The 16,020-nt window shown below is 46.3% G+C and overlaps 1 protein-coding gene across 16 annotated transcripts in view; it reads left to right on the top strand.

The window, feature by feature from the left end:
• The window catches only part of AGAP1 (ArfGAP with GTPase domain, ankyrin repeat and PH domain 1), a 517,580-nt gene that overhangs the window by 412,298 nt on the left and 89,262 nt on the right, over nucleotides 1–16,020 (top strand). For 7 of the 16 annotated variants that reach the window (XM_045867676.3, XM_045867679.3, XM_064587293.1 and 4 more), the window contains one exon: nucleotides 14,680–14,757. The exons of 7 other annotated variants lie outside the window; for them this stretch is intronic. In XM_045867676.3, coding sequence (XP_045723632.1) covers nucleotides 14,680–14,757 — 78 coding nt within the window. Of the gene's footprint in view, nucleotides 1–2,198; nucleotides 2,434–7,531; nucleotides 8,127–14,679; nucleotides 14,758–16,020 lie in introns of those variants that run through there. 2 more of the 16 variants (XM_054505938.2, XM_064587289.1) reach the window with 2 other exon arrangements.

The raw sequence follows: 16,020 nt of genomic DNA on the forward strand, positions 1-16,020 counted from the left end.
AACATTCCACACAGGGGAGAAGTTTGGAGAGCGTCGCATAGTCCGTTTCCCTGTTGAGAGTTTTAGCACATTGAAGGCTCTTGGAAGCCCTCCACTTAAAAGAAGGAAAACGAAATCCTCATTTAACTTATTTAAACTGTGATACCAAGCCTGGCCATCCCCATCTAAATTCTAGTTCAGTCCTCAGGACCATTATTCTGTTCTGGAACACATTTTGGGAAGTGTTTAAACCAAAGAGTACAGTTATTGTTTTTGTTTTTTTTAAGGTTTTTAAATTTTTTTAAATAATCTCTGCACCCACCGTGGGGCTCGAACTCACAACCCCGAGATCAAGAGTCTCATGCTCCACCAACTGAGCCAGCCAGGCACCTTGGGAGTACAGTGTTTTAATTGCTTATCCAACAGTGTGTGGGAAGTCCTGAAACCTCCTCACTGCTAATTTGGGAAAGAGTGAGTGAGCACGTGGGATTTCACCCATGTGAAAACCCAGAACATTCCTAGAGGCATGGAGGTCTTGGGTGTTTGTTCAGCTCTGGAAAGCTGCAGTCCCGGGACTGCTCTGGGACAGACATCTGCCCCGTGGCCCCCGACCCCCAATTCCCACAGAGCTCCAGGCCGGAATTACAGCTCACATTATAGATCACCTGAAATTAGACAACACACTTTCCTTATGTGTCCTTTTTAATAACTGTGTACTTTCATTTTCTCATTTCAAGTAACCGTAGAGAATGCTTATCCCTGCTTGAATCCCTTGCATTTAGCATCTTTTCCACACATGTGTTTTTATGTATTCCTGCAAGCTAATTACACTTAGGAATGTTCTCCGACTTTTTCATTGCGGTGTGATAGTGGATGGAGAGAACGTGTTTTTCAGTGCTGGTGCTTTTGTACATCTTGAATTTACCGATGGACATAAGAATATAATAAATGGAGGCTTGCTTCTTTCTGTTTTGAAAGTTGAGAAATGAATCCTCATCTTCCTTATATTTAATATTTATTATTTACTCTCTGCCAAACTGTACACTAATTGCACTCTGTGCATTATCTTCTTTAACCTGGACTTTACCCCCGACCTGATGAGACAGGCGTTAAGCAGGAGTAGAGGCCTCAAAATGCCAAGCTGTGTTGGTTTCCATGTTACGTGAATTTCTCGGGGAGGGAGAGTGTATTGAATGGATTTGATTTTAATCAGAACTAAGGGATACTTGGAATCAGAATGATATTCAGCATATGGTGCCATAGAAATGAATGTGTTTTCAGTGTTGTTTCTAAGTAAAATCTTTAGTTTACTTAAAGCCACACTACCCACCACCCATGGGGGGCGGGGTTGGGGGGCAAGGAGAGAAGATCTGCTGCAAGAAGCAGCACTCTCTGTGCATCGTGGACAGGAGGCAGCCCCGCGCCGTCGGAGGACACACAGCCTCGATAGGGCACTTGGATGCTGCAGATCAGACGTCGCCACTGAGAAAATCTGTAAGCTGCCCAGAGCCAGTGGGAAGCCCTCTGCTCTCCTCCTGTCGATGCCGTGGCTCTGTGTCGGGACCGTGCTCTCTCCGCGCGGCTTATCCATGTTTGTTCTTGTTGTGCTTCGTTCTCTCTCCCTGATCTCTTCTCTCCCTTGCCCATCGCCCAAAAACTCCATTGTGCACATTGACTCGGAGATGGGGCTTGATAAAACACTGGTGTGTCGCCCTCCCAGCCTCCGCTCAGCGGTGTTATTAGCTCTTGCTGATTATCTGGCTGCGCGAGCCGAAGCTGCCGCCGCATCGGGTTTGCAGGGGTGCGGAGATTAACTGGGGGCTTTCCAGCCGTTTGTCACACAAATAGCAGTGCCAGTAAACTGAAAAACGATAAATCATTTTTCTCAAGATTGAAACCTTTTATCAGTTGTTTCAGTTTCATTATTCAATCAACGATTAGCAGCCAGCTGTCGTCACTCGGTCAACCCACCGAATGGCTCCCGGTCCCCGGCCCCTGATGTGCGGGCCCCTTCCTCCTGCCTATCCTCTTGCTGGTCACCGCCACCGGACAGATGACAGATAGCGAGGTGTCTGACGGGCATCCCCTAATTTCCGAAACTTAGGCTTTGACATGCAGTTGCTTTCTACTGCGGCTGTGAGATCAGTAAACGGGTGGGCATTTTTCTTTTGCCTCCCAGGGGGTGTTTTATTTAAAATCTTTGTGCCTCTTCATTTCAGTGTCAACCGTCTTGATTAGAGAAGTGAGGTGGTGGTGTTCGTGCTCACATCTGAGTCCCTGATGTCCGTGTAAGCATGTGATAGAGCCCTTTGGCTGCCTGGTCCAGAGCCCAGTTCATCTGGAGGGAGGACGGAGGGTGGGGCCTGCGGTCCGCATGTGTGCCCGCCCAGACAGAAGTCAGTGTATGCTCATACTGGGGTTCGTGGGAAGCAAAGGCGTTCTAGAATGTTGACAAATCATGGTCATCAGAAGGGGCCTGCAAATATTTTAAAATCCGGGGGCTACTAAGAGAGAAAGATCTTTGCCCCCTTTTTTTTTCGCTTTTTCATTCAAGTCTAGTCTATCAGAAAATATAATTCTACCACTAGCTAAATGTCGAAGAGGGAAAAAACCACTTAGTGTATTTATGTATCATCGAGACCCTACCTGATTATTCTGTTGGAGCTCTACTTGGCCAGGAGTGGAGGGGTGTGTGTGTGTGCACGCACATATGTGTGAAGACTTTTTTTTATTTTTTATTTTTTTAACGATTTTATTTATTCATTTGAGACACAGATACAGAGAGAGAGAGCATGAGCAGGGAGGAGAAAGAGGGAGAGGGAGAAGCAGGCTCCCCACTGAGCAGAAAGCCTGATGCGGGGCTCGATCCCAGGACCCTGGAATCATGACCTGAGCCGAAATCAAGAGTTGGATGCTGAACCGACTGAGCCACCCAGGTGCCCATAGTGAACTTTTTTTTTTTTAATTTATTTATTTATGTTAGCACAAGTGGGAAGGGCAGAGGGGGAGAGAATCTCAGGCAGACTCTACGCTGAGCACAGAGCCCAACATGGGGCTCAATCTCACAACCCTGAGATCACGACCTGAGCTGAAACCAAGAGTTGGATGCTCAACCAACTGAGCCACCCAAGTGCCCCAAGACTTTTTAAAATACTATAATTTTAGAAGTAATTCTGAATTATATTTCTACTACTTTCAAAAATATTTCCATACCATCTTAAGACTAATCTGTATTTTTTTCCTTGGTAGTACATTTTTGCGAGGGCTGTGACTGTATCCTGTGCCTTCGATTCCCGTAGCATCAACAGTCAAGATAACTGCATACAATATGTGATTAGTGGTTTGTCACATGCTGATACCTGTTAAGTTGTCCAACTTATTGCTTAAGAAGAAGTAATTTGGAGAACTTCTCCAGCCTCCCCAGTGTAATCAGGCTCCAAGATAACCAGTAAAAACCTCCGTACTTGCTAACTGGAACACTCATGGCCCACTCAGTCAGAAGCTTCTGGTCTCCCCTGTGGATTGTACCAGTCCATTCCCATCTGTTGAGATCCCTCTCCTCCGCCCTTCCTTACCATCTTCCTCACATGCGTGTGTGAGACACTGTATTTGCACACCCACCCCCACCCCTACGAGGGAGTTCCTGGCTCTTGTTGAAAAAGAGTTTCATTTTCTCTTCATCAGAGGTTCTTGGCCTTTGAGGGTGGAACTCCTTGCATTCCCCTGTCCTTCGTGGATGAGTGGCTAACTGGAAAAAAGCAGTGGAGGCTCTGAGAACTAATACAGAAGGTCACTAGGAAATTATTCAGATAGCACTTCAACCAGCATTTCCCTCACTCGTGTCTCTCATGCTGTTTGAGCTTTTCTTTCTGTGGATCCGCATACTTTGCTCGGTCTCGATCTTGTGCACGCAGGAAGGGGAGGACGGTGGCACACACTGAGGCCGACTTTGTGCCCCTCTTGGTGCTGTGTCCCCTTCACCCCTCGTGGCAGCCCTGGGATGGGGGACGAAGGGGACTGTGGCACTCTGCCCCGAGTCACCCCCTGGCCACCCTGTGCCTCTGCCAGACAGGGTTGCCTGGGTTCCTGAGCACCAGCTTTCCCACCTCACCCCTTTTCTCTGTTGTCTGTTACGTTACCTTGCACCCACACCCCTGGGGGGGGGCGGATTCGCCATGCCAGTTGGTTGGGCCACTGACCCACTGAAACCCACCACACCCTGTGACCACATCTCCTCGATGAAGGGAACAGTCTGTTGCCATCCTGATACTTTTTTCTTGGAAGTTTGCATATCCTGCATACTCTACAAAATATCACTTTTTTCCCAAAAAAATTTAGAAAAAAACAAATAATAAAAGAAAACCCCCAAAGAATGCATATATGGTATAGATTCCTATGTCTCATATTCGTTCATGAAACTGATGGTTGAAAACCATAAGGCCGTGAACTCAGTACTTCTGGGAAATGAGCCACTTTAGTATTCCTTTTTCTTGCTGTCGGTTTGGGGTTTTTATATATGAAATGGGCTTCTGTGAGAATAGCTGATTGCACCTCATATCTAGTGCCCAGGTAAAACATACCTATTTGGGACAATATTTTGTAGACGTACTTGTGATTACATATTTGTTTTTTCTACATAACTCTATCAGTATTCCTCTATGTAAGAAAAGGTGCTGATTTTGTCTCCTGACACTTGGGAATCTGCGTTCAGAGCCTCCCAGAGCAGGTAACTTCACATAGCTGTGCCTCCCTGAATTTCATGAGACCAGCTTAGCATGACTCTGGTCTTTAATTTTATTAAACTCTTCCACTTTTAGTTAAAAAGGTGAGTTTCTTGTGCTGATTACAAGCAAAGATCTAAATTTAGCATGGGGGCAAACATTTTTTCTCAATGGATCAAACTCATTTGCTGATTCTTACAAGTTAATCCTGAAAATTCACTGGAGGATTGTTCAAACATGGTACACTTTTGTTACATATAGGTTGTAATTCACTAAAGGGGAAAAAACATAATTTCAGGTCAGCAATTCCAAATGAAATACAAGGAGACAGCGTAGTATCCATAAGAGCTGGCCCTTGTGAATTGCTGCCTCTAGAGAGCATTAGTTCACAAACTTACCCCGAAACTCATGTTCACAATCAGAAATTAAACAGTGCATCTCAGCACAACCACCAGGTGGAGCAGGCTTTCAAGTTGTTAAGGGTTTCCAGAGCTGGGGCTCCTGGGTGGCTCAGTCCATGAAGCATCTGCCGTCAGGTCATGATCCCAGGGTCCTGGGATCGAGCCCCGCATCAGGCTCCCTGCTCCGCAGGGGAATCTGCTTCTCCCTCTCCCACTCCCCCTGCTGTGCTCTCTCTCTCTGTCAAATAAATAAAATCTTAAAAAAGAATTTCCAGAGCGCGTGTGACACATACTGTTCGTGCCACACAAAGATTTCAAATTGTCTTTAATTTATAAAAGTTGATTTCGTGAGAATAAGTCATATATTACAATGAGATAATAGTTTCCTCTGTACATATTCCAAGCTACAGAATAATCCCTTCCCTTGGTAATGTTACTCTTCGCATTTCATTCTGAGGAAACAATTAAAATGGCCGGGAGAAAAATATTCATATTCCTGCCCACAGATGTTTATTATAGTATTACAGTATTTTAATAGACTTTATTTTCTAGAAAAGTTTTAGTTTCTAGAGAGCCTTCTAGAAAAAACGAAGAGCTATTGCAGGTAATTCCCAAATGACCCTCGCACAAACACACGTGCGCACACAATTTCCCTTATTATTTACATCTTTAATTAGTATGGTGTATTGATGAGCCAACATTGATATGTTATCATTAACTTAAGTCTACTTTTTTTGGATTTCCTTCGTTTTTACCTGCTGCTGTCTCTGCTCCAGGATGCCGTTCAGAATACCACACGTCACGTAGCTGTCGTGTCTCCTTAAGCTCCGCCTGGGGCTGGGACGTTTCCTCAGACTTTTCTTGTTGATGACCTTGACAGTTTTGAGGAGTGCTGGTCAGGTATACTGCAGGATCCCCTGCTGTTGGAATTCATCTGATGTTTTTCTTAGGATTAGTCTGGGGCTGTGGTTTTGGGGAGGAAGACCACAGAGGTAATGTACCATTTTTGGGGGGCGCCTGGATGATTCAGTTGGTTAAGCATCCCACTCTTGATTTCAGCTAAGGTCGTGATCTCCGGTCATGAGATTGAGCCCTGTATCGGGCTCTGTACTTGGTACAGAGTCTGCTTGTCCCTCTCCCACCCCCTCTGCTCCTCCTCCTCTCTCTCTCTGTAAAAACAAGTAAATAAAACCTTTTTTTTTAAGTGCTGTTTTTATCACACCCCTCTCAAGGGCCCCTGTTCCTGCCGCCGTTTATGTCCACTAGTGCTGACCTTGATCGCTGGCTTGAGGTTGTGTTTGTAGGGTGCTCCTCTGTGAAGTTACCCCTGCCGCCCTCCCACCCCCACCCTGTCCTCCTGGGGAGGAAGCCTCTTGGTCAGCCGTCACTGAGGAGTGGGGAGTTACCCTCCTCTTCCTCTGGGGCCGGGTATCAACATAAATTATTTGGGGTTCTTCCGCATGGAAGCTTTGTCTCTTCTCCCCATTTATTTATTCACTTATTTCTTTACATCTGCACAGACTCTTGGATATTTCTTTTTTGCTTATTTCCATGCTCAGATTGTTCCAGCTTCGGCCACTGGAAGTCCTTCCCATTGGCTCCTGTGCCTTTTGTCACCTGCCCCACGCCCCCAGCAATGTAGGATGGGTCTGCTTGTTTGTTTTAGTGCTTCCTTACTTCCTAGGACCACACAATGCCCCAGGCTCATCTTGTGCATTTCCTGCCCCAGGCCTAGAATGAGCCACTTTGAGGAGCCCTGGTTCTTTTCGTTGGAGAACGGTATTGGAAACTGAGATCTGTGGGCTAGATTTGCTTGTTATGACTGGTTGTCATTTCTCCTTGGCTCTGTCCGCAGACACAGTAGAGAAGAGAGATGTATGTGGGTATCCTAACGTGTCTGTACCCATATCTGTAAATACTTCTATATGTGACCATCTGTATCTATATTAAGTCAAACAAGATAGTATTTTTAGTAGCATGAAACTGGAAATAACTAAATGGTTAACAATAAGGATCAGTTATAACTACAATATGCTATAACTCCATGATGCAACTGTTAAAAAGGATAATTTTGAAAACTATGGTAACTTAACACCTTGCATTCAGAAGTAATACAGGTCTCTGCAGAAGCCATACTCGTAAGTGGGGTCGTTATGCACGTATAAGATAAGAACTTTAAGAGGACAATGGGAAGGATAGTCAGATGGCTCATGGTTTATTCTTATTATTAAACTACCATGAAATTAACTTTGCTTCTGAAATAATATTGAAGCGGTGTTCCAGTACGTTCTTGCTTGAGGCTGAATAAAGTGGGTGTATTTAAATTATTCTTACAGAAAGAAATGAGACCTCTGTTGTTACTCTTCTGTGTAAGTACAGCCTCTCCCAGGCCCCCCTGAGATAATCGTGACCTTGTTTGTTCACTCACAGGAGCCAAGGGGCAAGCTGCGAAGTCGGAGAGTTCTGATCAGAGCAGTTTTACGGAAAGCAGTGTGTTAGTGTTTCAAGGCATGCATGTCCACGACAGCAAGAAGAATCAAAAGTTTAGAATTCTCCTGTTTTCTGCTCTGATCTTTGTACCCCATTACCTAAACAAATACCCACGTATCTCACAGCTTCCGTGGTTTCCGAAGCCACAGATCAGAATTCTGTTGGGAATTTCCGGGGAAGTTCTCCTGAAATGCCAAGGGTTACAAACGTTTCCTAGAAGATATTTTCACTAGTCTTCTCTGATTCAGATGGCCACATCTAAGGGGACTGTGACGGACAGAATAACCCTGAAGTGTCCTGTTTCACTCAGGCAGGTGTAGGAAGTCAACTACAAAGATGGTAGATCAAATGCGGCGTCTGCCATTGTGGAGGCTGGTGGTCCAGTGATCACAGCCCCTCAATTACAGCCCTGTGAGGGAGAGCGAGCAGCTATCATTAAATAATTATGCCTTTGATTAGTTGCTTTAACTGGTCATCGTCTTTGAAATATGATAGCACAATTTAAAGTTTTATTAAAAAACTATTTTATCTGGAATTGTTGAGAAAGAATTTATGTAAAAAAATAAAAAATCCATAGAAAAGCCTGCAATACATTCTCTTGGAGGAGATTGGGAAGAAAAAAAGAAGAAAGGAAAGCAGGGGTGGGGGGTGGATGAATGTTTCCCATTATCACTCCTTCCATGGTAAGAAGCTCAGGCAACCCGGTGCCCAGCCTCCCCCTCCCTCCCAGGGTGGCTGGCCCCTCGCCTGCTCCCGGCTTCCCCGAGCCCTGAGCTAGTCCTCCAGGGCTGGCCCTCGGAGAGGGGCCAGGAGATGCGGCCAGGGCAGAACCCTTGGCCCATCGCGCTTGCCCGTGTGAACACAATTGAACCCATCTCACAAAAGGTGTATTTCGCACACACATCAAGCAGCTTGGCAAAACTCATTTGAACCTCATTTTGTCTTAAGTGAGAATTTGGTTTGCTTCTTGTTCCTGTTTGGAATGCCAAGTATCCAATCCTGTAATACGAAGTGCCGTTCACAGAGTAACTAGACCTAGAAAAAGCTGGGGACCAAGCAGTGGGCATCATGCCTGTTGTCTGTTCTCGTAGCCCAATCATGAAGCCACGGGGCCCCATTGTCAATAAGATCTTAACGAGTCACCCCCCCGCCCTCCCTCCCAAAAAAGCCTTTCCTTCTCAAAATGAACAGCTGCTCCATGAAGACAGGGAAAGAAGTTAACATTATGTATTGACATGTTTTCCAGTCTCCATCTGAGAATGTGCCAAACCCAAGATCTACACACAGATTTATCACGAAGGTGTGCTGAACTTCAGCTCTTATTTTATTCTAGTCCCTGTTAAAAGTCATCCTCTCGGCATCGTACTGAAATACCCAATTAATTTTGGGTGCACTTGAACCCTGGCTCTGCAACGCAGTGTGTTTCTAGGCCACGAGGAAAGCCAGCTCTCTACCTAATTGGAACTTCTGGTTTTATGGCATATCCTGGAGCTTCCACTTAGTTTTTATTTTCACTGTTTTCTGGGGCTAATGGTATTTTCTGTGCACATCTGCATTAGCCACTATGCAGAGGCCCTCGGCAGCTTGCATCTCCTAGCAGTGTTAAAGAAGCCACCACTATGGAAATGTATTTGCTATAAAGGAAGCCATTATGAGTTATTGGAAATTGAGTTAAAATTTTATAATTAAGGGTCAGTGACTTAATTTCAGGGTTTCCTTTAGTTGGGTATTTTATCTTCTGCGTTCTGGAGCTCCCAATTACGAGAAGAACACCAGTCTTGCTAGAAAGTGGTAACGACGAAGTTCTTTTGCTTTCTGAACATACGTCCTATATTTGCCTGGCCTCCGGTTTTGTTTAATCCTCTCAAAGGCCCTTTTAATGGACGTTTCAACATGACTACTTCTCTGTGTGGCAGCGTCTAGGAAGCGACCGTTCTGTCAAGCCCCTTCACAGCTCAAGGAGTGAGTTCCCATTGCGTAGGAATCGTCGGGATTGCATCTTATAAAAACAAAACAAAACAAAACACTACCTTTTTATAAGAGAACAGAACATCTACACAGTCTTGTTGAGCACATGAACGTTTAAATGACCAGCACAAAAGAAATCTCCAATCTCTAACCTCACAATGAAATCGCCACCAACAAAAGATCACGGGGGTGCCGGGCGCATGAAACTGGAAGTGACACAGAACCCCGGCCAGATCCACGGCCGCCTGCTGGGGCTCCTAGAGGATGCTCTTTATCCGGCGTCCGGTCCTGAAGGCTCTGAGGAGCGCCCCCCCCCCCCCCCGCCATACAAGTGGCATTCATACCGATGGCATCTTGAAAAATAAATAAATATACATCTGGTGTGGACAGGGAGCGGTGCTATCTGACAAGGTTATCATTTGGCTTCTCTAAGAGGTACAAGTTTACAGTCCCTCGTATGAATGGAGGGGGTTATTTGTTTCATTCGGAGACAAGACATTCTTAGAAATGACTGACACACCTTCTCCGACCCAGCCCTTCCTCCGTGTAGGTAAAAAGATCCTATTAGTTCTCATAATTGATTCTGAGGGCTACAGCGTGCCTCATTTAGCCGGCCCTGTTCGGTTCATGCCAGTGATGTAATTCATGCGCACTTGAACATCCAACATGGCTGACAAGGCTTGGACATACACCCTCACGGCTGCATCATTTTTTAATCAGCTATCTGAGGAATATTTATCTAATCAACAAAGAGCGCTGTCAGAAGGAGACCAGAGGTGACATTAATATAAGTCTGTGGTCTCCTGGTACAATGATGGAGGAAGAGTTTAGGATAAAGCCCTGCTCGTTTGAGCGTGCCAACAGACTAAGGAGTATTTTTATTCCACTTGTAAAAAGCTAGTCAGAAGATGCTCCTGTTGGAAATCTGCTGCGTGTGATCAGTTCTCAGGCATTCACTCACAAGCTGCAGTTAAAAAAAAAAATACACACAAGAATTCTTTTTTTTTTTTTTGCTTAGAGAAACAAAATAACAAATTTTCCTTTAAAATAAAATTTCTAAGTCCCTCGTAATCGTGTGAACTCCTATGAAAAGGTATAGCTTACAAAAATAAGGAGATGTGTCATAATTGGGAGTTGTTAACTCTAAATGATTCCATCTACTCTAATTTAGTAGAAAGCCATAATTTGCACATTTTCCCCCTCGTTCACTCTCCTTTGAAAAGATCGTGACTGTCTGTTAATAATTACGAGTTGAGTGTTTCGTGCCATACCTCATTTTGGACACCCGGACACAGAATTCATCATTTATAACTATCAGACCTTACCTTAGAGAAATATCCTGTGAATTGAAGTTTATGCCAGCCTCCCTTCGTTAGATGTATGACTCGGGATAAGCAGCATTCGAGAGCCGGGTGGGCTGGGTCACAGCCACCCCACCTGCCAATGTGGTCACCCACTACCGAAGAGAATCAGTCACCTCTGAATGTGCATCTCCGTGGGGCAGCTTTCAGGAAGGGCCGTGTTACTCGCCCTCCGGAGTGCATACGCTCCTACACTTGCCATCGTCAGGATTTGGGTATCAGAGGTACCACAGTCACCTCTCTTTGCCTTTCTTTGTAATTCGAAGATTACCTTATAAATTCACTTGCTAATGTGAATCAGTGCTTCTTCGGTGCTCCGATACCAGAGGGCTCATTGTTAATTTTAGGGGGTCCACAATGCCACTGTTATTAAAAGGCAGTAAACTTTCTGTCGTATAGTTCAGAGAATGAGTCCCTACTCTCTTACCCTGTCTTTTTAAAAATTTTGATCATTTTCATCCTTAGGAAATACATTCCAACCGGTATAGTGATGAGTTCCGTGACCTTCTCTGTTGTAATTCTCAACCACCAGTGCGTGTCCCTCGTACCGCCTCTTGCTGTGGTGTTCACGTAACAGTCTCGTATTCGCCGTGAGCTCACGGTTCACGTTTTGATGCCATTATGGGGAGAATGCTGTCCTGCCGTCGGCTTCCTTTCCCCAGGCCCCGCCAACTCTCCTTCTGACCCAGATTGGTGTTCAGAATGTCCCATTTAATTTGCAGGCTAAACTGAGAAGAGGTCAATCTCACCATCTGCATTCGGGCTGACCGTTAGTTTGCATTACTTCTGAAATTACATGTTGTAGGGTTGTATGTCCTTTGAGATTTGCATTTGTGTTCCCAACATTTAAGACCGTGCGGAGACATCATGCCATTTAAACAGCCGCATGAGGCACTAAAAACCCTTTAGAGAAGAGACTTGCGTATCCAGTGAGCACACCAGCAGAATGGAAATCATCGATGGTGGCCCACACCCTGCCGCCTTTCTGTCCAGTAATGTGAAACCCTGATATTAAAACAGTAGTTTTGTGAGAAGGAACACTCGTGACAAAATCAAAATAAGTGAGCCTGTGTTTAAATGGAAGAAAGTATATCCCTGAAAAATTAAAAAAGAAAAAAAAGTAGATTTTCTCATTAAAATAAAGATAACCCAGGACACTTAGAGGTCTGAACTAGTCCACGGGAAGCCCTCGAGCATCACCGGAAGGAGTGGTCGTGGCACGGGGGCGGCGCGGAGCGGGGCCCGGCCGGCGGTGGCAGGCGGACTGCGGTGCTCCCACATCCGCTCCGTGCAGTGTCTCCCTTTCCCTTAGAAGGGAGCCCAGGCAGCAGCACTGCACGTACCCGGAGATTTTATCGATGATAGCGCGATTGTATTTTCTCTTTGAGAAGCTTCTAAACAAGTGGACACAGAGCAGTCAATGCCCCAGGAGACAAATGCCCACATCAGGACCTTGGTATCCTCCAGAAAAAGTCCATTTGTTTAAGGGGAAGAAAAAGGCATGACATTTTACACATTAAAATTGATTATTTCATCAATAGGGTAATAGAAAACCAGAGTGCGAGCTCACTTCCTGCTTATACATCCATACGATAATGGGAGATCGGAGCATGAAAAATGCAAGGTCTAAAGCAGCCGAGGGAAGAGGTTTGCACAGGAGCGCCCCTCCTCTCCAGAGGGGTGCCCAGCCTAGACTCTGCCTATTTATATGTAAATGTTTGAGAAAGAGGTAAGTTTTATGCTGAGCAGTGGAACCTCTTTTGCAGCTACTACTTTCGGGAACTTGTGAAACATGGGCCAAGCCACCAGGGCTTCGTCTGTTGAAATAATTAAACACGCAATTAATTCTACGAAAGCACCTGCTCTTCCTGAGGAAGTGGATAAATATTCATCGAACATTTCTAAAGTAAACGTTTGAAAACTGTGACTGTTTGGTTTCCTTTGTCTCAAGGTCCGGCATTTGCGCTGCTGGGTGCCGGCAGCTAGGTTTCTCTGAGGAGCGTGCTGTTACCTGGGACAGACCTGGGCGTGTAGAAGGCAGGGGAGCTTCTGCAGGCATGCAAGGTTAAATCCAGGCCCATCTACTGCGGAGGGGCCTGAGTCCCCAACCTTAAATGCCCACAACTGTAGAGGTGACATTTCTTGTTAAATTATTTGTTGGTTTTCAAGCTACAAAGTCATTCTTAGGTGTTTAGTTATGGCTGGCTCTTTTCTCGTTTTAAATCAGGTGACAACTAAGTTACAGCTTGGCTTTTGCTTTCATCGTTAACATAAAATTTGCATCCTGAATATACAGTGTGTGTTTCAGAGTTGCGCTCGCTTCCTTAAACGAACCTATTTCTTACACGTAGCTCACATCGTCCCTCCAAATAAACCAATACGCACGGAAGGGCTTGAGATGCAACTCCGGAGCGCAGCTCCTGGTGAGGACCTGGTCGTCACCGTGGGTCACGTGCTGGCCGCCAGAACTTGGCGCACCCTTTGAGATCGAGCGCTTGGGCTCTGACACGACGTTGGGCAAGAACAGCCCGCCTGTCGTAAGTCAGGAACGCGCTGGGGTGCGAGGGACCGCCTGCCAGCCTCGGTGTACCTTGTCTCTGGCTCAGTCCGTGAGCCACAGGGTCGGCCTGGTTTCCACGGTGAGCTTCAGACACACCTGCGGCAGTGCAAACACCTGCCTTCCCCAGGTGAGCGAGCGCTTCTTCCCTCCCGCATTGAGCAGTTATCCAAAGGCCTGCTGGCAGGTCGGGCCCCTTTCTTTTCTTGGCTGTGGCGGTGGAGAGAGAGGGCTGGTCCGGCATGCCCCTTCCTCGGGAACGCCTCGCCATTTGTGAAATGTCTCCTCTGAAGGGCTGGCGGGAACCAGCGTCTCTACCACGGCTGTCTGCCATCCTGGGGGCTTGGGGGGCAGGTGAGCTGAGAACGTGTCCCTGGAGAAGAGTGTCTGAGAAGGCTGGGGACCCCTCCCACCCACCCGCAGTCACTGCACACAGGGTTAAATTCCTTCTGCATTTCACTCCCAAACCCAGGGTTCTTCTGTGCGTAACTCGCTGTTTGTCGTTTTTTTTTCTCCTTGGGCGAGCTGAAAACTTGAGGCGCGTGCTCTTTGGGTTCCTCGGAGCTCCATTCAGAGCCTCCGACAGCCCCCATAGGAGAAGGGATTCCGCCCTTTGACGACAGCAAGATGCTCGCGGTTTTGCTGGTGCGGGCTACTGTCCAGATCAAAACAGGTCTGGGGAGAAACCGCTTCACTGTTGGCAGCTCTGGGTGTTCTAGACCTACTGGCTGCACCATACGCGTGACCTGCTCACCACCGGGGTCTCTTGATTTGACATGCTCCCTGTGTTTGGCCAAATCAAAGGGCTTATGGCTGCTGGTATCATAGCTCCTTCAGAAGGCACCGCCCGTCGCCAAGGAGAAGGCCGCGTGGCACCGTCTGGAGGAGCCACGTGTCCAGCCCGGCAGGGCGAAAAGGATGCATGGACTGCCTCGCCTGGTGGTTTGATTTTGTGCAAACCTAGTAACACTGGCTGGGGCCCCCCGCCCCCTCCTGAGCTCCGCTGGGGGGGGACAGCGAGGGTGGGTGGGGGGGCCCCGAGGCCCCGAGGCCCGACACCCACCTGCCCCCCGGGACGCGCCAGCTCAGGGCTGACGTCCCAAGCTGCTTTGACATTTCTTTTCTCCCCTTTTCATTTGTTTTCTTTTCCTTTTTGTTTTCTCTCTTTCCCCCCGCTCCCTCCCCCTGCTCTCGGGATGCAGCCAAACGCAAGGCTTGGAAACTAAACCGTGTTGGTAGCCTGCGAAATATTTACAGCAGCGGCAGCACCAACACCGAAGGTAACGCCGCGCGCCGCCCGGAGCCGCATGTCCCCTCGTTGTGTCCGCGGACTCATCCCCGCCGTCTCGCCATCTCCCGTCCGTGTGCTTGGTCTTGCCATTCATGTTCCTTTCAGCTTACTTAAATCCTGACCTTTCGCTTCAGTCCTAGAATAGCGATGTTCAAATTACTTCAGAAACCTATTTCTCCTCTTTTTTCTTTCCCTTTATACATGCGGGCACTCAGTGTAATATTTCCCAAGTTATTACAGTTTTTAAAAGTGTGAGTATCAGGTGTAATGATCTGTAGCCAAATACAATAGTGTGCCGTGACATTTAAGTAACAGTCTTAATTTGTTTTGTGGACGCATACTCCATAATGCTCCGTGCAGCTCTAATCCAGAGGCAGCCAGGCCCGGGTCATTTGCATGGGCTGCTATTGTTGTAAATTCAGTATATTGTTGTGTTTCTAAAGGTCGTCTGGTGCCAAAGTTCACAAATTGACTTGCGTTGCTTTTTCCACTGGAGACAGCCACCACTGCTTTTGTATAATAGCAGATTGAATTTTTCCCACCTTCATTTGAACAACACAATTATAAATTGCCTTTTTTTTTTTATGATTACAAATGTCAAGGGTCAGAATTATTTTGATGCCAGGCAGAGGAAAACCACCATCAGCCCAAGCGCTTGTAAGGGAGGCTGGTGCACAATGCGTACGATGCAAAATAGGTCACAATCCAGCGATCTTGGTATAATAGGGGGACATTTTTTTTTCACTTAAGTGCAGGCCAAATGGGTCAAGTAATCGCAAGCTCGTGCCCTAACACTAATTGACTTATTTGGGGATGATTATAACTGTAATATTTTTCTTAATGTCACTGTTTTCTGGGCTGTTGATTTTAGCGATTGCCAAGCAGCGGCATTAAATCTCTTGTAAATTTTAAATTGCACACTATTTCTGTAAACAAGTCCCTCTCTTCACATCCCGATCATTAACCTTTGCTGATTTATATCACCATCCTCTTTTTCTTCCTTCCACAATTACTCCTGTCTTGCCGCTGAAAGCCCTGTTCTCAGCCAGGAAAAGAAAAAATGAATCTGGAAAACAAAACTACATTTTCACGATGGCTTGTTAAAGACCTATTTTTTAATCATGATTTTTTTTTCATTCCTCAAGGGGAAATTGTCATCTGTTAAGGTACCAGTGGAGCTTGACCCCCCTTGGTATCTTCTTTCAAAGCATTCGGTCAAGAAAGACAAAACGAGAGGGAAAAATAATAGAAT

Source organism: Mirounga angustirostris, unplaced genomic scaffold (genome assembly GCF_029215605.1).
Source record: "Mirounga angustirostris isolate CCGP_5_RB_7025 unplaced genomic scaffold, mMirAng1.0.hap1 SCAF_3, whole genome shotgun sequence".
NCBI lineage: Eukaryota > Metazoa > Chordata > Mammalia > Carnivora > Phocidae > Mirounga > Mirounga angustirostris.